The sequence below is a fragment of the Leptidea sinapis genome, chromosome 1 (genome assembly GCF_905404315.1).
Source record: "Leptidea sinapis chromosome 1, ilLepSina1.1, whole genome shotgun sequence".
Classification (NCBI taxonomy): Eukaryota; Metazoa; Arthropoda; class Insecta; order Lepidoptera; family Pieridae; genus Leptidea; species Leptidea sinapis.
The window spans coordinates 14,848,462-14,871,978 of NC_066265.1; the positions used below are offsets into that span (position 1 = coordinate 14,848,462).

At 39.9% G+C, this 23,517-nt stretch overlaps 1 protein-coding gene across 2 annotated transcripts in view; it reads right to left on the reverse strand.

Annotated features, from left to right (window-relative positions):
- Window positions 1–3,597: 3,597 nt before the first annotated feature.
- Window positions 3,598–23,517, reverse strand: part of LOC126966813 (alanine aminotransferase 1) — a 50,530-nt gene continuing 30,610 nt past the window's right edge. For both annotated transcript variants that reach the window (XM_050811072.1, XM_050811079.1), the window contains exons 5-12: window positions 22,204–22,394; window positions 19,920–20,122; window positions 19,095–19,223; window positions 17,801–17,866; window positions 9,968–10,108; window positions 9,332–9,475; window positions 6,902–7,016; window positions 3,598–4,732 (exon numbers count right to left, since the gene is read on the reverse strand). In XM_050811072.1, the coding sequence (XP_050667029.1) occupies window positions 4,584–4,732; window positions 6,902–7,016; window positions 9,332–9,475; window positions 9,968–10,108; window positions 17,801–17,866; window positions 19,095–19,223; window positions 19,920–20,122; window positions 22,204–22,394 (1,138 nt within the window). In that variant the 3' untranslated portion in view covers window positions 3,598–4,583. The remainder of the gene's footprint in view (window positions 4,733–6,901; window positions 7,017–9,331; window positions 9,476–9,967; window positions 10,109–17,800; window positions 17,867–19,094; window positions 19,224–19,919; window positions 20,123–22,203; window positions 22,395–23,517) is intronic.

Below are 23,517 nucleotides of genomic sequence, written 5' to 3' on the forward strand. Positions count from 1 at the left end.
ACGTAAAAGTACTTAATAACTTTACGAAAATTTTAATTTTTTTGATAATTTATCTGAGATAGATACGATTGAATTGAAAAATTTTGCGAATAAATTAGTGAAAAAGTAACCTAATTAATTGGAAGAGACATTAGAGAATGAATGTATTCATTTACAATGTCAGCTCAAAGATTCCCTAGCAAATGCGGAAGATGTACGCTCCGCACAAGAAATATACAAATATGCATTCTCGAAATCTTCGAGATATTTATCCGAATGTAGACATTGCTCTGCGTATTTATTTGAGCATACTCGCTACCTATTGTTCCGGAGAAAGAGCTTTTTCTACCTTGAAAAGGGTTAAATCTTATTTACGGGCAAGTATGGGCCAAGATAGGAATTAATGCTTTGTCATTGCTGTCTATTGAAGCTCAACTAGTTCAAGAAATTGATTACGATGTTATAGTTGATGCTTTTGCTCGGACAAAAGCCAGGAAAAAGAGATTTAGAAATTGAGCAATACATTATAATTTGAAAAAAAATGCTTATTATTATTTGTTATGTTAGCTAGAGTTTTATATATTTTTTGTATTATTTAATAATTATATTTGAATAAAAAATAGAGCACTCCCTAATGCCTCGCATTATGAGTCGTGTAAAAAATAAAAGCAATATTTTAATAACAATTGTGTACCAAAAATTAAAGAATTTTGTTGATCAAAAAGGGCGGCATATCAGACAGGGCCTAGGGCGGCAATAAGCATAATCCGCTACTGTCAAAACAACATTAATTATCACTAAGGGAACTCTTTCATTCGGCAAATTTTAAAGAAGCTTATACTAGTATTCTGTTAGATAATTCTTTTTTGCTTTGTTCAACTCTCAGATTGTGGCTTCATCTATAGGATCTACTTTACAGTTCATAACCTGCTGCTGAGAGTTGAACAAAGCATACAAGATTTTATAACGATACGTCACTCGAACGGTTAGCTCAGTTGGAAGAGCACTAGCACGGAATGCGATAGGTCGTGGGTTCGAGTCGCGCATCGTTCATAAAATTTTGTTTTTAATTTGTATTTGTGTATTAGTCCTAGAAATGAGGGTTATCACTTTAAAAACATTACAAATTGTTTTGATTTAGAAGAGCGGCATCTTAAGTCAATTTCCTAATATGCAAATTTTGGGGTTGGGCAGGTTATTAAATGTAAAGTAGATCCTAGAGATGAAGCCACAACCTGAAAGTTGAACAAAGCATACAACATTTTATGACGAAACGTCACTCGAACGGTTAGCTCATTTGGAAGAGCACTCGCATGGAACGCGAGAGGTCGTGTGTTCGAGTCCCGCATCGTTCACAAAATTGTTTTCAAATTTTATGTGTCTCAAGAGACTTCGACTCCGCCTATCACAGAGCAGCTGATGGGTCCCCATTCCATCATTTTTTAATATGACTAAGAAACTATGCATATTATTTAAACTTTTATTTAACGCAAGCCCAGTCTGATCAAGATTATCAGAATTTCGATTAAATTATTTAAAAAATATATTTATTCAGATGTAGATAGACTCCACATTTCGTCTCTTATTCTCATTAAGAGAATGATCTTAATTAAAACAACCCATTCGCGTGCTCGTTTATTGAAAATATAACAACCAGTGGTGATACATCTCGCACTATAGGTATATATATATATATATATACACATACATACATACATACACAGTGTACGCAACCAGTAAAATGCAATAGATCTTTGATACAAATGCAATTTCTTCGTAGAACCAATTAAGTAATCAGAACCAATTCTATCTATATCCATTCGAAAACATTCAATATTCAAAACAATTGAAAGATTTTTCTAAATTAAAACCGAAAATGCTTCATGCTATTCTATGTTCATTAACATTCTATAAAGAAAGCGATTGAAAGGACATCCAATAAGTCCACGCTTAGTCACATTATTGTAATGTTTATGAATAAAATAAATCAATGAATTGAATCAAAATCAAATAATGAATTAAATAAATCAATAAAAAAGCCGATTTATTTTACTGTATGACTGAGTTTTGTTAAAAGGTGTATCCCACATTGTCTCTTTTTTTTTAAAGAATGACAAACGCGCGTACTGATCACCTGATGTTATCTATATATAGATATATACGAGATATACTCCTGCATAACGGAGGAATAACACGAGCGTTGCTGTACTTTTAGGAATGGTTTTTTGAAGCAAATTCTATATCTAAGGTTTACAAACAAGCGCGGTTCCAGTTCGTTTCACGATACGCCACGTGTCATTTTGTGTTGACACACACCTGGTCACTGTTGTTACCAGATGACGTCTCTTATTAACATCAAAAATCTCAATTTTTTTCTATAAATTATGTATATTGAGTCTTAATATAACAAAAAATATTCAATTTAAACAAAAATACCGCATTGTGCGACCATTAAATATCAGAAAACCTGATAAAATCAGTATAGAACTAGATAAAGTTATTTTCCAACCATCTGAAACTAATCAATGCTAGTTTGAACCCGAATGGCACGTCCGGACTAGATACATATAGCTAAAAACACATACATATAGTTAAATATAATAATAATAATAATACAGTTGTATAACAAATAGCAGCACAACAATTAATATCAGCGCGATTAAAACATATAAAAAAATATCAGAAAACAATATTAAAATATCACAATTTCCTATTATTATTTATAAACTCAAATAAAATTTTACACAGTTGTGTTGAAGTATGGCCACTTGATATGGCCTTGAACCAGAACTTTCTTTAAGCTTTAGTTCAAACTGAGGCGAATAACGCGCGGGACTTTGTCAGCTAACTTGTATGGACGTGTTCAAATTGACGCGAGTGGTCGCTCAAGTTGAAGCGAAACAAGAGCGGGACGCCCGGCGGGATTGTTTGATCTCACAATGCATGATGTCTTTCCATTGAAGAACCAAAAACAACACGCGGGAAGTCGCGTCAGTTTGGGAGGCGAAGGCTAAGCGAGCGAGAGAATTGCTCTAAAACGCGTCCCGCATCCCGCGCGTTATTCACCTCAGTTTGAACAGAGCTTTATGGGTGGCGAGTGTTACGGTTTGGTTGTTAAATTACCGCTGCTTAATTTTATAGCTTATTGTCATTTACACATTTCAAGCAGAGTAAATAAATACATGGATAATGTATACGTTTAGATCATAATCTTAGTATACTTATGTAATAGACAAACACTCTCCTCATTAAGGCGAGACTAAATTTAAAATGTTCATGTGTGCTAGTTTTACAGATGTGTTAGTGAGTTAGTGAAGTGTGTAGTATTTTGCTTTCAGACAATCTCTATGACACACGATTTTATTTCCTAACACATATTTTTCTTGATTAATATAATCTTTAGAAAATAGAGTGTAATAAAATGTAATATTTAGGATTTTAGTGCATATCTTCTACGATAAAACATCACGAAAGTAGTATTGAAAAATAAGTATTTATGCCTTTGATTTGTTTTTTAAGTTTGATTGTTGCTTTATGTCACAACACAATGTAATACAGAAAACGACACCATTATTCTTAATTAATATCCGTTAAAACACAGAACGATAACGATAAAAACACTAAAATTAAAACGCGGTCGAATTTGATAGGAGACTAATGGACACTAAATTTTTTCAATATGGTTTCATGGTCTTCCTCTATTCTGTCTCTTTCTCACTCCTAGAATTTTATGTTAGGATAGTTATCTCACTTTCACACCGGGTTCGTCTATGACGGTAGTATACTAAGTTTATGTTCTAGATAGACTGACAGCTGCGAATGTGAGCGTGCTGAATCACGCACAATAAGAGTGACTCACGTATCGGGAGTGTAACGTTTAACAATGATTGTTAAGAGCTAACAGGCCAATTCAATAAAACCAAATTATTTAATAATTCCAATCTAAACTTATAACGCTTAATTTTATACAATTATTAAAGTATCACGCAGAGAATTTAATCGTAATTAATGGAACAATAATCGAACCACGATATAATCTGTCAATACATACATATTACACACTTAATGTAAATATATTATATATATTTTCGAAGTCTTTCCAATAGCATATTTATCATAATATCGGTATGGGGATAATATCAACACTAAAATATATTATATAACATATAATAATATACAAGTACAAAATTTTTATACTATATGCTGGTGAAATACCACGGAAAACAATAAACAGTAGCCTACTGACTTGCATCCCGTTCAAAAATTAAATAAAAAAAAACATAAAACAGTATAGATTAAATTTAATTTAAAATAAATTGAATTCGTAATTATTTTCATCTAAGCATAATTTAGAGGTTTCTCAGATAGAAAACAACTGATTTAAAAAAAAAAGCAGTTGCTTATTTTACGTTTTAGGCGCGATATATTTTATTTCCAATAGAAATAACTGTTAGCAATAATAATTGTCGTCGCAAATAAAAATCACTATGTATATAAAACAATTTGGAACGTTGAAATAAAACAATGTATACACGAAAAAAAAATAACTTGTGAAATGTTGCCAGCCACGTGCGAAATAAAACGTCTCATGTGATTAGTAGCGCCTACGAGTGTTCCTTGGTGAACTTCTCGTGAAACTGCTTGAAGATATCCAACATCTCTTGGAGCAAGTCGGGCTGCGGCAAGATGGTGGTTCGGAAGTGGTAAGTGTTGGGGCGCTGCCCGAACCCGCTTCCCGGCACTACGCAGATACCTGCCAGAAGATAAGGTTACATGAAGAGCCGCGATCAAATAAAGGTAATTATATAAAAAACCTGACATGTTTTTCCTAATGGGAGGCCGGCATCCTTTGCACAGGATGCCGGCTAGATTATGGGTACCACAACAACGTCTATTTCTGCTGTGAAGCAGTAATGTGTTTAACATTATTGTGTTTCGGTCTGAAGGGCGCCGGAGCTAGTGAAATTACTGGTCAAATGTGACTTAATTCATTTTTAACTTAATATTGTCTGAAGGTGACGAGCGCACTTGTAGTGCCCCTAAGAATTTTCGGGATTAAGAATCCTGAGCGGCACTGCGTTGTAATGGTGGAATCTGCTATATTTCTTAGCATTACTCTGGATTACAAATTACAATGGGGTCCCCATATTGAAAGATTGGCTAATAGACTTAGTTCTGCAGCAAATGCGGTTAGAAAGATTAGACAATTAACCGATGTAGATACGGCGCTATTAAGTTCTATGGTATATTGCCATACATCCATACCATCTTTGCTGCAGAAGAGGGCTTTTCACGCTATTTATGAACTAGATCCTTAAGAATCATTGAGAGAAAAATTTAAAGAAATAAACATCTTGACTGTTGCCACTCAATATATATACAGGGTGTCCCAAAGTTATGGGACATGAAGGGAAAGTACCTTAAATATCGAAGATAGGCTACTTTACTGAAAGAAGGCTTTATGTTATTTTTAAAAGTTAGTAATTCTGCATTCAAATATTTTCTAAAAATGACATGCCTCGTCTGGGAATGGAACCGACTTAAATGAAAAAAAAAAACACCCCTACTTTAGGATGCCAATCGAAAGAATGGCCAAAAACTAATAATTTTTCTTTAGTAACATAGTATTTTAAAAGAAAGTAGTCAACTAAGTGGGTATTTTTTTGTAAATTAATTAATTAAATGCTCAAAATGTGATCTCTCTTGTCCCTCGCAAATCGCCAATCTTTTAATGAGTCCGCTGCCTGTTGATTTTCTTATCATTTTATGGTGAATACTCGATAAGATATGGCACAATTCGGTTTGTAACTCGCCCACGTTCTCGTATCGCTTTTTGTATAGCATATCTTTCACATATCCCCAAAAGAAGAAATCTAATGGTGTAAGGTCCGGGGATCTGGCCGGCCATCTAATCGGTCCATTCGTACCAATCCAAGTAGGAAAACATTCATTTTACGTTGTTCCTTTCTTTTAAAATACTATGTTACTTAAGAAGAGTTATTAGTTTTTGGCCATTCTTTCGATTGGCATCATAAAAGTAGGGGTGTTTTTTTTACATTTAAGTCGGTTCGATTCCCAGACTAGGCAAGTAATTTTATAAAAATCTTCGAATGCAGAATTACTCACTTTTAAAAATAACATAAAGTCTTCATTCAGTAAAATAGCCTATCTTCGATATTTAAGGTACTTTCCCTTCATGTCCCATAACTTTGGGACAACCTGTATATAAAAAAGAAGCCTTCTGAGTTTGTTGCGCCCGTTCTTCTCAGGTCTTTTGGAATGATTGGTAGTTTCTGACTTTCAATAAGTGATTTTATGTGATATCCTATTTAGAATAGTCGACGAGTCAGTCAGGACAATGGTGCTGCCATCGCTTCGTTATACTGTCTGAACCTTTTAAGGTTGGCCCATCGGGTATCATGAAGGTTATTGGTGAGAGAGCATAACCATGATCGTATTTGGCTGAAGGGTAGTGGAAAAAGTAGCATTAGGCCACTGACACATTATTAATACCGATTCCTCGAGACCGAAGTCATCAACTATCGGCAACAACATGGAACTGCCTTTTTATTGTGGTACAAGGGGAACAAGCTTAAATTGGAAATGCCCGACGGCTGCATACCCTCTCTTGCGAGGCAATCACCACACTTCAGTTTTCCTTAATACCCCATTTTAATCTCGTTCCAAATTTCAATACAAGAAAATAAGATATTTTTTGAAAGTTGCAACAATATTTATGGCCTACTTTTGATTTGTGAATGTGTGCGTTAGCTAATTTAATATTCAAAATACTATGGAGCTGATTGCATGTGGCTGACTGTTTAAGACTTGTCAATCAAAATCGGTTACAGTAACAATAAATTCGCTTTCCTTGTCAATCTTGTTGTATCTCCGTTAGAGATGTACCAGACTTGTTAGTTACCTGTTTCTTCCAGCAGTTTGAACGCGTAGTAGACGTCGGGGGCCTTGCCTTCTTTCTTGGCAGCTTCCACCGCGCCCTTGCCCAGGGCGATGGAGGGGAACGCGTACATCGCTCCCTGTTCACACAAACACAATATGTATTAGAATAGAATAACCGCTTATAGTGACAAGACCTGAGGGCCTACCATCAACTTTTAATCAGCGATGCAATTCCGATGCAGTTCAGTTTACGTACCTAAACTGAATCACTAAAATTCGTACCGTGAAGTGCCTTTTACTGTATGGCGTTTGGATCGCTTATGAAGAATGAACGAAATAAATTTGTCTGTGGTCCGCGGTGTGAGAAAGAGATTATGCTCTACAGTCATTGCATAAGTGTGTCTCTCTTACTCGAACCATATGCGTTGCGTTTCGAAACCTAAAATGATATGATTTAAGCGGTTTTTTTGCATAGAAAATATTAAAAATACATTTTAAAATTGCGCTTAATATCTTCAAATTATAAACCATTAAGCCCTTTTTTGTACTTATTAAATAATTGTAATATTAATAAATGTAGTTCTTTGAATTACAAATTAAATGTTTGCTTAGGTGTTTTCGTAAAAATAACGAGATATGAACGCACCTCCATTGATGTTTGATTTGGCAGGAGCACAGAGTACATTTTTTTTTAATTCGTTCTTGCGAACAGGCTATAGCCTGGGCCCTTACTGCCTCGTCTTTAGTATTTTGAGTTTTGTTTTACAAAATAAGTCCAATAAAGTATTCTCATCACATATTTCATCAATAAAATTTTCCTTTTCTGTATGTTTTCACTCTTTTTTAAAAGTTATTAACAACACTATTCACTTTTCTCTAAGGAAGTAGCAACTTTTTTCGAATCGCTCACTTTGACACATAAGCGTCAGTTTAGGTTGAAATATTACCTCATGGTACGAATGAATGAACGAACTAAATCAGTTTGCGATTCAATTGACAGCATTGTTGACATTGAATTGACAACATTGCGATTTAATCAGTTGATTTAACGTCAACCTAAATTACATAGCTCTAATCACGTCGTGGTACGAAATAGCAAAGCATTTCATTTTAGGTTGTCATTTGAATCGCAATAAGAGTTCATGGTAGGCCCGCTGGTATGATATGGAGAGACCAGCTCTTTACTTATGATCGTCTCTGATCCGAGGCGTGCATTCTATATAGGCATTTAGGCAATGCCATAATATGAACCCAAACTAGTATATATCACAAGTGTTAGGTAATATTTTAGTTCCATTAATCTATAACAATTTTTTTATTGAACATCCACCCAGTAAGTTTTGGCTTACTTACTTTTAAAACCACAAAATTAACATGTCGAGAGTAACTCACAATATGTGTGCTATATCGAAATATTATATTTTTAAGATAGGTACTTGTATCTACAGTGCCTAGCTCGCTAGAATAGCAATGCACGCCCCTGGTGATCCCGCACAGCAAACTATAAGAGCGAATAGAAGCGGAAGGCCTCTGCCCAGCAGTGGGATTAAATAAAAAATGACATTAGTAACTTAAAAATACTAATAGATTTTTTTTAAATAACACTGTTGTCACTGAAATTTTATTAGACAAAAAATGTTCACTTTTTTTAATGTGATGTTTAAATAAGTAAAAATGAAGCTCGGTTTATTTGTAATTAATTAAAGAAACTTTTTACCATTTTTTATATTATTCATCAACGTCCTGTGTTTAAATTGATTCTATTGTTCATTTATCGAAGCAAATATTTAACCCTCTATTCGCCATGTGTGGTTTAAGAGACACCAGAGACGCTAAGATGCATGTAAAAACTCGTCCCTGATGCAACAAACACACAGTTTGTTGCATCAGGGACGTGTGAAAGTGGTTTCGAGTCCAACAGACCGCATGTAGTTCCGTAATAAATCGATATTTTATTGTAACAATGTCAATGTGTCTCAATTTTCAAAATTCAAGGTTATGAGAAGTGAAGGCATATTGAGAGATTAATTACTTATATTTTATTCCAACGTTGTAAAAGATTAAAAAATATAATATTATTCTACTTGTTTTTGTTTTATTATTTACTAGCCGGTCCCACCAGGGAATCCGAAAAATGAATAATAATAAATAATCCATAAACCATCTTGGATAAATTCCGCATCGAATGGCGGTAATTTCATGTCGATACGATCAGCGGTTTAGGCGTGAAAGAGCCTCAAACAAAGACCATTTTTATTATATATACGTATAGATTATTGAAATAGACAAATTATTTTTTTAAATAATATAAAGTAATATAATAATTATTGGGGTCTGAAATACCAAATGGATTTCGATGTAACCTTAACATGCACGTGATTAACGAAGGGTTAAGGGTTATGGAAGTGGAAAGGTTAAGTGTTAAACAAATGAATCATTATTTATAATTCACCTGCACTGGGTTACACTTGAAGCCCTTCATCTGGTTGAAGGTGTCGGCTATCATCTTGGCTCGCTTGTTGAGAGACGACAGCACTGCCTCCTTCTCTCTGGCCCACAGCTCGTACGACGGCTCTCCTTGCGCCGGCGGCTTAGCCTTACAAATTCAAGTTATTTTTAAAGTGATATCCTTCACTTATGGGATCAATTAAATTTGTAACCAGAAATTATGAACGATACGGGAGTCGAACCCGCGATATCGATTTCCGTCCGTGCGCTCTTCCACTAAGCCCACCGTTCGAGTGACAAACCGTTTGTAAATCTTGGTTACAAATTTCATTTACACTCAAGTTATACAACTTTTGAAGACAAAGCAGGATATTATAAGCCAGAAGTTTCGAAATTTGTGTATACCGTATTCGAGTAGTTAGTCGCTAAAATTATTCGAATAACAATCAACTAACTACAATCTATTCAAAATAAATACCCATAAATTATACTTATATGTGATTCCTCTAGTATTATGGACCGCGATGATGACATACCATCAGGTATCAGGTCCCGTATGCTCATTTGTCCCCCTCTTCCGTAAAAGGAACTGTGAGATACAATTTTCCTCTGTGGTGAATACCGAGCCTTAAGCACTCACAACACAATCGACGGCAACTTGTCCCAGCGAGCTCGGACACAGCATGGCTGATATCGCTTTGTACAGATTAGCCTGCACTCGAGGGTCGAAGTTTACCACCTCCATCCATCCTCCGCGAAGACCGCACTCGCCCATATACCCCTGTAAACACAATTACTGTATTAAATTCAAATAATTTTATTCTAAATTAGATATGACATCACTAATTGAAAGTCAAAAACTATGCCTTAGACCTAAGAAGTGCAAGAAACTCAGCGGGTTTTTTTTAATATTATTAATTTAATATAAAAAATATGGTTACAATGTAATATCGTAAAATAAAACTTATTATGTAGCCTCAGAGAAGTCGCTCCATTCCCAATCTTGGCATAAGAAGCCGTAGCCAAGTTTCGTTGTACAAAGTCTTTATCAAAAAGTCAAGTATGTTGAAATAATCATATTTTATTCTTAAATAAATTTTGAAAAACAAAATTTTATGAACGAAGCCACAACCTGAGAGTTGAACAAAGCAAACAGAATTTTATAACAAGCCGGTGCTCGAACGGTTAGCTCAGTTGGTTAGAGCACTGGCACGGAACGCCGGAGGTCGTGGGTTCGAATCCCGCATCGTTCATAAAATTTCGTTTTTCAAATTTTATTTGTGTATTAATCCTAGAAGTGAGGGTTATCACTTTAAAAACATAACATTTTGTTTATATTTAATTCTTTCATTTGTTTTTTACTATTTCCTACAACTGTATTGAAAAACGTTAAGGTTATTGCAAGCTCTTGAACGGATTTTGATGTAAATGTAAGTTGTTTAAGTAAGTGTGTATATATATGCTACATTATGTAAATAAAATCTCCTACACCTGTAGGTTACCTAGAAGAGATCGCTGAATAGCGATAAGGTCGCCTAATTGTGCTACCATAACTGTTGAGTTCGATTCAGGCAGGCAACGCGAGCACACGTGCCGCGTTATCTGTCCTCCTTCGAATACTTATTACCTGCGTTATCGCACTATCTGCTCAGGCCACCTGGGCTAGCTATTGTTATCACGCGCTATTGTTCGGAACTCTTTGAGTCTCGTATCTGCTACGTTCCTTCGCAGAACGAAGCTTAGTTATTATCAGTTATTTATCTGTGCTGTGTTTCGCGATACTGCACGCTAATCGTGTATGTTTGTGAGTTGCAGTTCGTGCCGTGTGTGTCTTCTCCGCGGGGGCCTGCACAGCGTGCATCGGGGTTCCGGCCCAGCCAGTCTACATCGAGTAAAGCTAAGTCTTAGGCTTAATTACCATTATTAATTTCTTTAAATTTTGCTATATTATATTATTATTAATATTATTTTATTAATGTACAAGTGTCCAACTAAACTATAGTTGTCCACTTAATCATTATATTCCCCCTCTGCCTGACTCGGGCAGCGGGGGTTGTTACCTTTAAATTAACATAAACCAACATTATATGAACCATGGCTTCACCAATGGTTCTTGACGAGGGTTCCCTCAAGGCCCTCATGGCTCAACTGGCACCGCTCATAGCGGATCAGATAAATAAGGTGGCAGCCGCCACCAAAACCAAAAATTACGCCTCGGCATCCGATAAGTCGTCGGATGACGAATCGGAAATGGAAGTCGGAAGCATTTCTGACGCGAGCTCCGCGGCCTCGGTTAAACCGAGGTAAATGATTTTAAGGTCAGCTCGTCCGCCTGTTCTACAGGCATATTTTAACGCCCAGGCGACCCCTAAGGTCCCGGTAGGTACACGGAAGCCCCTCAGACCTCCAGTGCTTCACCGGCCCAGCCGGATACCGCTCTTCCGTCGAGAGCAGAGAGTGTCGCGTCGGACACGGATGGCTTCACCACCGTGAGCCGTAAAAAGAAGCGGGCAAAGGAAGCGTCTAGCGCTCCTTCCTCCCCGCCGCCCGCAAAACGCGCTCCGCGCGACCATCCGCAATCCGTGCGGCCCCCGCCTCTTTTCATAAGCGACAGGGCCCAGTGGCTTGCAGTACGCAGAGCGATACCCTCATCGCTTCAATACACGGCCAAGGCCTATACCAGCTCTATTAAGATAGAGCTGAAGACAATTGCGGACCACCGCTCTTTAACATCTATACTCAGGGAGCTACGTGTTGGCTTCCACACGACTTTCCTTGAGGACAAAAAACTGCGGGTCGTTCTTAGGAACATCCCAAAGGAACTCGACATTAAAGAGATCCACGCTGACCTCAAAGAGCAGGGCTACCCTGTGAATGAAGTCCATCGCATGCACAAACGAATTGATAGGTCGCCGCTGAACCTGGTGCTGGTGGTTCTCGACCTCACTAAGGAGGGCAAGGCGATATTCAATCTGAAGGCCGTGTGCTCTCTACACGGCATCAAAGTGGAGGCTCCGCACAAAAGCGGCGGTCCAGGGCAGTGCCATCGCTGCCAGTTATACGGCCACTCTGCCCGCAACTGCGAGGAGAAACCTCGCTGCGTCAAGTGTCTTGGCAACCATGGAACTCCTGAGTGCACCCGCCCTACAGTGTGCGCGGAGCCTCCGGCATGCGTGCTCTGTGGTGCCGAAGGACACCCTGCAAACTACCGCGGGTGTCCCAAGGCACCCAAACCGAAGCGCAAGGGTCCGCCTAGGCTGCGTCAGGCCCAGGGGCCGAAGAAGAAGCCAGAGGCCTTCATTCCGGCCCCACCGCCCAAGACGAACGCCTGGGAAAAGTCTCCTATAAAGGAGACAGCACCAGCGCCTACCACGGCCCCCGCGCCCCTCCGGCCACCGCTAGCGTCCCGCCCGGCGGAGTCGGTCCCGCGACCGAGGCCACCGGCGCCCGCGTCCGCGGCAACAGGTAACAAAGGCGGCAGCACCTTTGCCTTCATGTTCGAACTGTCAGAGCTGTTCGACATTGATGAAATCACAGCCCTGGCCAGCAGGCTCGATGCTGTCCGGGACGACCCGCCGTCGCTCCTGCAAGTTATGGCAGACAACGGCAAAATATTCCGTGCCCTCACCGATATAGGGCGAAAGTATAAAAACATTCGCGATGCCTAATTACGTAAGCGGACGGGTTAAACCACATACGCTCCGTATAGCGTATTTTAACGCCCAAGGCCTTAAGCCTCAACTAGACTTGGTGAAGGAGTTCGCTCACGAACATCAATTAGACCTATTCTTAGTGCAAGAGACATTTCTAAAACCACGTATACGCGATCCGCGTATCGCTAATTATAACTTAGTCAGGAATGATCGCACCACCCGTATGGGCGGCACCCTCATTTATTTTAAAAGGTCTCTACACTGTATACCTATAGATCCTCCAGTCCTCACTAACATCGAGGCCTCGCCTCTGCCATCCGGGTCAGTATGGCGAATCACCAGCCGATCACTGTTATTTCAGCTTATCTTCCGCCCAACAAAAAAGTATTATACACAGATATAGAAGCATTACTCGGCCACGGGGCTGCAGTCATAGTGGGTGGCGATCTTAACGCCAAACACTCCAGCTGGAACAGTAGAGCCACAAATAGAAACGGAATCTTATTAGATTCGCTGACAGACACGCTGAACTTTTCAGTAATAGCACCCGACGAACCAACACATCATCCGGATAACGTCGCGCACCGACCCGACATACTAGACGTTGCGTTACTTAAGAACGTAACGCTCAATGTAAATTCAATCGAGGTTTTTAACGAATTAGAGTCAGACCACCGGCCCGTCGTCCTAAATATAGGCCCGACTGGCAACGGCTGGAAAAGGATCTCGAGTCTATCAAGTCCGACGACCTTGACCTTATACCGGACGTCATCGACTCGGTCGACACGGCTCACAGTGCTATCTCTCATGTGACGTCACATATACAGAATAGGATCAAGGCCTGCTCCAGGCAGGTCCTGACGATGCAACCGCATCGCCTAAACCTGCCTCCAGAGGTCAGGAACTTACTCACACAGAAGCACAGAGCCACTAGACTTTACGACAGGTATCCGTCGGTCGAGAATAGGCGCCACCTCCGCTACCTACAGCGGGTGGTACGGGAACGTATCGCGGAACTCCGCGGCGAACGTTGGGACGGCTTGCTCGGCAACCTTAAGCCATCACATGTGGCTTTCTGGAAGCTGCCTCGCGCGTTCAAACAGGAGCCGCCCACTATCATGCCTCCTTTGGACAGACCGGGACTGCAGCCGGCGCTCGATGACGATGAGAAGGCTGAATGCCTCGCCGATAGTCTCGAGAGTCAGTGCTCTCCAAATACAGCAGCCGACCCGACACACGTTGACGAAGTTGATCGTGAAGTTGAACGTCGCTCCGCTCTGAGCCCTTCAGGCGATGTAATAAAACCCACCTCTTATGAAGAGGTGAAGCTAATTATTAAGGAGCTTCACTCCAAGAAGGCCCCGGGGCCCGACACTATAAACAATAGGGTTCTTAAAATCCTACCCTCGACTCTTATTACTTTATTGGTCACCATTTTTAATATTCTATTGTCTAATAGCGCGTTCCCCGAACAATGGAAAGATTCCATTGTTATCGGTATCCCAAAACCCAATAAACCTAAAGCTAAACCGAGTAGCTATAGGCCTATTAGCTTAATTAACTCGATCGGGAAACTTTACGAAAGATTAATTCTCGCGCGTCTTAATCATTACATCGCGGAGCTCAACCTGATACATGAGTATATTCTCGTACGGCGTCAACTTCACGCTACCACGGCAGCCGTGTTTTTCGATGTCGCGAAGGCATTCGACAAGGTATGGCACAACGGCTTAGTATTCAAGCTGTATCAACTGGCAGTGCCAGACAGGCTCGTGCGCATCATACGAGCCTACCTTACTGATCGCTCCTTCCGATATCGAGTAGAGGGCACCCTATCCTGACCCAGACCCATCAGGTCTGGCGTGCCACAGGGTTCAGTATTCTCTCCCACTCTTTTCTCGCTCTTCACGAGCGACATTCCCAAGTTTCCGAGTGTCCAGCTCGCTCAGTTCCCTGACGATACGGCACTCTACTTTGGCTCCGCTCTATTGAACCGCTCAACCTTGAGCAGGAACATTAAAGTACTTCAAGCCGCTGTCGATGAACTAGGCAACTGGTTCAGAAAATGGCGGATTGAAGTGAACCCCACCAAACGTGCAGCGGTACTCTTCGGTAACGCGAATAGCATCCGCGCTAAAAAACGACCGACCGACGTCATTAAATTGTATGAAACACCCATACCGTGGGTGAAGGATTACAAATACTTAGGAGTCACGTTCAACAGTAATATGAACTTCAAGAAACATATTGATACGGTATGCAATAGAGCCTGATTTGTCCTCAGTCGCCTTTATCCACTTGTGTGTGGGCGAAGCAAACTTCCGCTCAAACACAAAGTGACGCTGTACAAAACCATCGTACGGCCCATACTGTCATACGTAAGCGTCGTTGTCGCGCACACTCGACCGAGCTACTTACGTCGTTTGCAAGTACGAGGGGCGGTCAAAAAGTTCGCGGAATGGCGGGGTTGGCGGGGGTGAGGTCGCTCCTCCAGGTAGCCGCTACTTGAGTAACTCATAATTACTATATATGCCAATTTCTAGCCTAATTGGGTCATTAGCTTTCGAGTTACAAACGAGTGAACAAGTAAATCGGGAACAAACTAGCCACTATGGAGAAAATTGAACATCGCGCCGTCGTAAAGTTCCTCACCAAACAAGGAAAAACGCCTCAAACTATTTTGCAAGAGATGTTAGCTGTTTACGGAGACTCTGCTCCTGGTAAAACCATGATTTACAAATGGCACGGCCTTTTCAAGCAAGGAAGGGAGTCAATTGAAGATGATCCTCGACCTGGACGGCCCATTGAGGCCACTACGCCGGAAATCATTGAAAAAGTTGAAAAACTTGTATTGGAAGACGGAAGGTTGAAGAAGAAACAACTTGCAGCATCAGTTGGAGTATCAGAAACCACAATTTTAAATATTCTTCATCAACATCTTGGCATGAGTAAAGTGTGTTCAAGGTGGGTCCCGAGAATGCTCACGCCGCTGCAAAAACGTGAGCGCGTCAACTGTTCCCGCGAGTATTTGGACCGCTGTGGAGAAGTTAGGGAAGAAATTATGGCCCGAATTGTAACCGGTGATGAAACTTGGGTTCACCACTATGAGCCTGAGTCAAAGCAGGAGTCGATGCAGTGGCACAAAAAAGGCACACCACCCCCAAAAAAATTTAAAGTGTCGCAATCGGCCGGAAAGATCATGGCGACTATTTTTTGGGATACTGAAGGTATTCTTTTGATCGATTATAAAGAACGTGGTGTTTCTATAACGGGAGAGTACTACGCTTCCCTATTGGACCGATTAAAAGAAGCTATTAAAGAAAAAAGAAGAGGAAAACTGACAAAAGGTGTACTCCTTTTGCACGACAACGCGCCCGTTCACACGAGTCATGTTGCGACGGCTGCCATTCATCGATGCGGTTTTGAACAACTACGCCATCCACCCTACAGTCCAGACCTGGCCCCTAGCGATTTTTATTTATTCCCAAAGATGAAGAAAGAGCTGCGTGGAAAAAAATTTAGAGACGATGATGAAGTCAAGTCGGCGATTTCGGCGTATTTTGACGCCCAAGACAAAACCTATTTTTTCGACGGTATTAATAAGTTATATGCCAGATCCCAAAAATGTATTCGTGTTAAGGGGGAATATATTGAAAAGGAAAAATAACATAATGTATCATTTCATCTTTTTTCCCAGTCATTCCGCGAACTTTTTGACCTCCCCTCGTAGTTCAAAATAAATTCACGCGCATGGCAACCGGAGCCCCGTGGTTCATCCGAAACGTTGACCTTCACCGCGACCTAGAGCTTCCGACGATAGCTCAACACTTTAAAGAGATCTTCTTTGACAAGGCGCCTAACCATCCCAAGATCTTGGTTAGGAAGGCATGCGGGTACACCCCCCTTCACCATAGTCTCAACCCAATAAGACGTCCCAGACACGTAACGGTAGACCCGGATGACGACAACACCATCGTGAACGCGACACCCACACAAACACCGACACAGACACGCAAACACCGCCTTCGCAGGCGTAGGCGCGGTCAACCACCGCAAACCACTGGCAGTCGTCGCTCTGACGATGGCCAGCGGCCCGCACCCTAGATACACCACACATTGTTTTGATACCCGACGAGACGTTAGTCCTCGTCCTGTAATCGCTTCACTACACTCACTCACACACGGACTGACTGACGGACTGACATACACCACTTACACAATCACAAACACACTCCACAAACATACATGCACACAAACATTTACACTACGTACATACATACAAACACACATACATACAAACACACATACATACAATCATAAACACATACATACACACATACATACACACTTACATACATTACACAAAACATCACCACACTCGCCGGCGAGTGTGTTCTTATCACCTTTTCATCTTTCATCTTCATTTCATCTTCATTTTCATTCTCTCTCCTTCCCACAAGCACACAGCCGGTCTGAGGTTCGAGTCTCCTTAGGAGACGCACCGCGACTGTTGTTGCGTAGTCTTTGCGGCCTCCACGGCCCACGTCCTACTTCGCTGTGAAAGCCAGGGCTGCTAACAGCACAGAGGAGGTTTTAGTCGGTATGGGGTGTCCGCTTACGCGGACACTCGAGTCCGACATATTACGCCCCGTTCCGGGGCGTAAATACGTAATCGTATTTCCTCCTCTCAAAAAAAAAACCATAACTGTTATATAGAAATTGTAATTTTATGTATTTTAATGCAATAAAGTATTTTCATTCATTCATTCAGTTTTGTAAATGAGTGTTTTAGCTTTAGATGTGATGAAGATCAGACTGACCTTACTGACAGACATGAAAGACGCCAATTCCCTCTTACTGTATGGTTCACCCATATCGGCCATCACCTGAAAAATATAGACAATCTTTTATCAATGAAACTAATGGTAAGTAAACACCACAGATACTTAACAGTGGGAGGCGCCTTTACTCAGGGCAACACATGGCGCCTATTTCTGCCGTGAAGCAGTAATGTGTAAACATTATTGTGTTGTGATCTGAAGGGCACTGTAGCTAGTGAAATTACTAGGCAAATGTGACTTAACATCTTAAGTCTCAAGGTAACGAGAGGAATTTTAGTGCCACTCAGAACTTTTGGGTATTTCAAGAATCCTGAGCAGCACTACATTGTAATGGGCAGGGCGTATTAATTACCATCAGCTGAACGTCCTGCTCGTCTCCTCCCTTATTTTTCATTTAAAAAAAAAGATAAAATAACTGAAGGATGTGAAACGAGAATTCGAAGAGATTCTCAAACTGTAACCAAAACGTTAAGACACAATGATATTTACTAAACATTCAAGTAGTTTTTTATTCAAAATATTATTTTCCAATAACTTTCAGTCAAAACACGCATGCAATAGGTAACAAACTACGTGAGAACTGAGAGGAAATCAAACAAATTGTATTCACTGAAGTTATTTCTGTTTGTACGACATCGGACAGAACAGTTATGAAAGATTTCGACCCGACCTCAACATTCACACTATTAGGGCTATTTTTCACCGGGAAACCATGTCAGTGCAACCAGTCGCCGCAATATAATGTAAACAGCGTTAAGAGTTACTCACCTGGTCTGCGATTGGTTACTGGCGCCACCACTAATTACTATAGGTCTGAATGGTGTCTCACTCACTCGGCCGCCAGTGACGGTCCCACCTCATAGCATGCAACACGTGTGCACTGTTGTGTTTTGTTTTTTAATTGTTTTAATTGATTGTTAATTGCAAACGATTGATAATTTCAATACAGAATGATTACTATCGAAATTCTAAGTAGACGATCAATTTGGGATAATTCCTCATCAGATCTCTCTGATAGAGATTTAAAAAGGAAATGTTGGAAAGAAGTTGTAGATTTGTTTGGAGAACAGGATCAAACCATTGAGCAAAGAAGGAGCTCTTTTCCTACGTACATACAGCAGTAGTGCTATCTCTTCGAGGTCCATTACTGTCTCAGTGTGGTGTGGCGACTCTGGTGTCTAGTTAGTCTAGGTAGCTCACGGACATCACGGTGTCCCGGTGAAATATAGCCCTTAAAGATAATTAGAACAGAGGAACAGCACAAGTAGCTTACCTTCTTGAAGGAGAAGAACTTGCTGTTGGGATCGTAGACGTTGTCCTGGTACACCTCGTCAGCGAACACGAACAGATTATGTTTGTTGGCGAACTTCACAATTTCCTCGATGTTCTGGCGAGTTAGCACCTGGAAACATATTCACTAGAATAGATTATTAATATTATTATTGCCGAGTGCTCATCGCCACATTTCATATTCTAAAAAAAAGAATAACAAGCTAGCAGTAGACATAGAACTGACCTAAGAGGAAGATTTATCATATATTGCACAGATTGAAATATTATCCTTTTTTTTAAATTAACATATTTATTTAATCAAAATAATTACTATTACTATGCTGCCATCTAACAGGAAGGTCATTTATGCCTTTGCGATAGAACTATGGTGATCTAGATTCGACAAACTGTGTGAAAGCATTTTGAACTGCCTCCTGAGAGGAAAACTTTTGGTCACGTAGAAAATTGTCCAAATTACGAAAAAAAGGTAGTCGCAATAAATCGCACGGTGCGTTCATTAACAGTCCCCTCTCCAAACGCAACATTGATATTGCGAGTTGTAATCGCGTTAGTTCGGTGTCGGAACTCGTATTCAATAATCACTCGAATTTTCTAAGTATTCAACTTTCTTGTTTAAACTGAATAAAAAAAAACAACTGAAAGTCGATAATTGAATGTTGCAATTTTTTAAAAGAAGAACTACATAGGGACCATGTGAAAAAAATTTCACCCAAAAATCTCAAACCATGCAGGTTCTATGTCATTCTATTCGAAGTACCTATTAGACTAAAACGGCAATTTCATACTATAACCCCTATTGTAATACCTGTCCCGTGGGGTTCCCAGGGTTGATGACGACAATAGCCCGCACTTTGACAGTTGTCGACGCTTCCTTGAGCGCACGCTCCAGCTCATTGGTGTCCAGCCCCCAGCCGTTGTCCTCGTCTAGGTAGTACCCGACCTGTTCCAGACCGTACTCGGCGAGGGACGCGGAGTATAGCGGGTACTGCGGTATCGGGATCATCACACCTTACCACAACCGAAAAAAGAACCATTACATTCGTGTTCGAATTTATAAAAGAAGCAATTTACAACCAAAATACTGGTGTAAGAGGGGTTTTTATTTAAAAAGACAATTCTAATAATCACTGTATTTGAGCAGTTTTCCACTTAGAACTCACAATAAGTTATTAATATTCAATTTCAAATATGTTTATTCAAAATAGAATATAAAATCATATATATCAAGTAGTCAAAAACTACCCCATTCTAAAAGGTATGCCTCAGACCTGAGAAGAACGGGCGCAACAAACTCAGCGGTTTTTTTTTAATAAAAATATGTTTACAATGTAAAATCGTACAATAATGTATAACAGTCTGTGGACAGTCGCTCTATACCCAATGAGTGGTATCATTAAGAAAGTCATTTATTTTATAGTAGTAACCTTTAACACACAAACGTGCTTTTAACAATTCTTTTCAATTTCGTAATACATTTGTTTTGAACATTATAGGGGATCTTGTTGTAAAAGCATATAAAACACCCAACAAAAGATTTACTAAATGGACTTAGCCGAGTAGTAGGCATTATAAGTTTATGTTTGTTCCTGGTGTTAACATCATGGTTGACTATGATATATGAGTACTCGAACTTAGCACTCTAGCTTATACAGGGCACAACAGCCAATTGTCATAATGCTACCAACTGTTAGTTGGCACTGCTGTCAGTCTGACTCTTTTAATGATACTGTGACTTTCTTAATGATACCACAGATTGGGAATGGAGTGACCGCCCTCAGGCTATTAAATAATAAGTTTAATTGTACAATATTATTATGTAAACATATTTATTCGATGAAAAAAAAAGCCCGCTGAGTATGTTGCGCCCATTCTTCTCAGGTCTGAGGCATTCATTTTGGAATGGGTGGTAGTTTTTAATTTGACATTCAATAAGTGATGTCACATCCTATTTTGAATAAAAATATTTGAATTTGAATCATCAGCCGGAAGACGTCAACTGCTAGACAAAGGCCTCCCCCAAAGATTTCCACGACGATCGGTCCTGCGCTGCCCTCATCCAACGTATTCCAGCGATATTGACCAGATCGTAGGTCCATCTTATAGGGGGCCTATCAACAGTGCATCTTCCGGTACGTGGTCGCCATTCGAGGACTTTACTGCCCTAACGGCTGTCTGTCCGTCGAACTATGTGCCCTGCCCACTTCCACTTCAGTTTCGCTATCATTTGGACTATGTCGGTAACTTTGCTTCTCCTACGGATCTCCTCCTTTCTGATTCGATATCGCCAACTAACTTAATCTAAATATTATTAGCTATAACAGCATTTAAACCGAAGTGATAATTATATAAAATAACCTTACTAAGACAGTAATTACTAACGCCAGTTACATGTTATTATTAATTGGGATATCTTATGGCTCCATGACGTTAGTAACGCCTGTTAAAACATTAACTAATCAATATATTAATATTTCTGACACTTGTAAATAAACAAAGTACTTGTGAAAGAAACAATTTCTTATTTGTACTTTTGGGAAAACAAATTGTAATACACCTGGTATTTTCAGCTATCCAACTCTAGCGGTTTGTACGCCAGCTTGGGTGAAATAACAGGTACATAAGACCGGAAGATGTATCGGTATATGCTACGACAGGACCTGTTACGAGCACGTGCTGGCGCTAAATACCAGCCGGGTCAATTGCTGTTTCGGTTACATGCAAAAAAAAAATGGAATCTCCGAAAAAAGTCTCCGATGGCTGGTCCATCCGTGAACTCGTGAACTGGTACTTGCGGTGCCTGGGCGACCTGATATAGGCTATAAATCATTTTATTTATTTGATTTTTTTTTAATATAAAAAAACTTCTTGTAACTTTGAATGCGATGCATATATTCGATACAGATTATCAGATTGTACCTTACAAACTAATTTGTTTTTATGTTTTACAGGTATTGTACTATACACATTGATTTAAAAGAGTTGAGACAGTGGCCGTCGAGTTTCTAGCATGTTCTTATCACGAGCTCTACTTTTTCCGAAGGACGATTCAAAAGCGCTTAGTTTATGCGAGTAGAGTTTATTATTCTTACCAGATGGTTTCCCATCGATTTCGTTGATGAGGAGCTGCAGACAGTTCTTGATGCCGTTGGAAGCGCCGCCCGTGAGACACACGTTGGTCCAGTCTGACTTGTGGCCGTCCCGCCGCTCGATGTACTCGGCCACGTGGCGACGAATGATCTCGATACCGTGCGACATGGTATACGAGCCCGCCGACTTGCCACTACAACCAAGAGGGTTCAAATTCAAACGGCTTACGAACAGGCACAAAATTAAATAATGCTCAATAAACTATTAAGAGCAAAAAGGTAACGATTTTTGTGAACGTATATTAAATTTCAATGTACCTACTGAGAATGAACAGTCATAATATTTATTTCTTTAAATTTTTCTTTGAACGACTGTCTATAACCAAGCTGATCAAACACTATATCAATGTCAGCAACATGACCCCACAGTAAATTATCGTACGTCATGATGCTGTGAAAATAACTGAAGTACAGTAATCTAGCGGTCACAAAATTCGTGTACTCTAATCTTTCTAACGGCGTATGCCGCAGAGCTGAGTCTATCTGCTAGTTGGGCAACATGTGGATCCCACTGAAGCTTTTTATTATCTAACGTGATACGCAAGAAGACCGTAGTGTCCACAAGTTCCAATCTCTGGTCATTTATAAGTACGTTGGTTTTTACCTTCGCTGTGTTTGGTGTCATAAACCGTAAACACTTTGTATTTTTTACTGTTTAAGTCCCGATTATTCTTCTCTTCGTAGTTTAAGAGTTGTTATAGCGGCACTTTAAAATACCTGTTTTTGTTTTTGTCTTTATAATACACATAACGAGAGTAAGCATGACATGATATTTTTCCCGATTTTCACGTGAGGTGCAGCTGAATTTCAATTTTTTTTCCAACTCGTGGTAGTTTAATTCTGTTAATTCGCTAAATCTGTCAGGATTACACCGCACATCTTTGCTTATAATAATTGAAGCGTAAATTCTACATTTCGGCCTGATTTGAGTAGATGTATGTATGTCTCTAGAGCTCAAAACTTAAGTAAATTCTATCGACAGCATCAATGAAAAGGAGTGATTGAACTACAAATAAGTAAGTGAGTCACACGGACGCCCATAAAACACTCACACAAAATAATATATCAAACTAGCAGCGAAACCCGGCGTTGCTCGGGTTAATCGCATGTTTAGTTATTATTATCAGTTGCACGCATTTTGGAACTTCCCAGATCATTTCAGAAATTTTTAGAATTTTCTAGACCGTTTCGCATCAATTTCCTCAATTGTACGCATTTTGGAACTTTCTAGATCATTTCAGAAAGCCTTAGAACTTT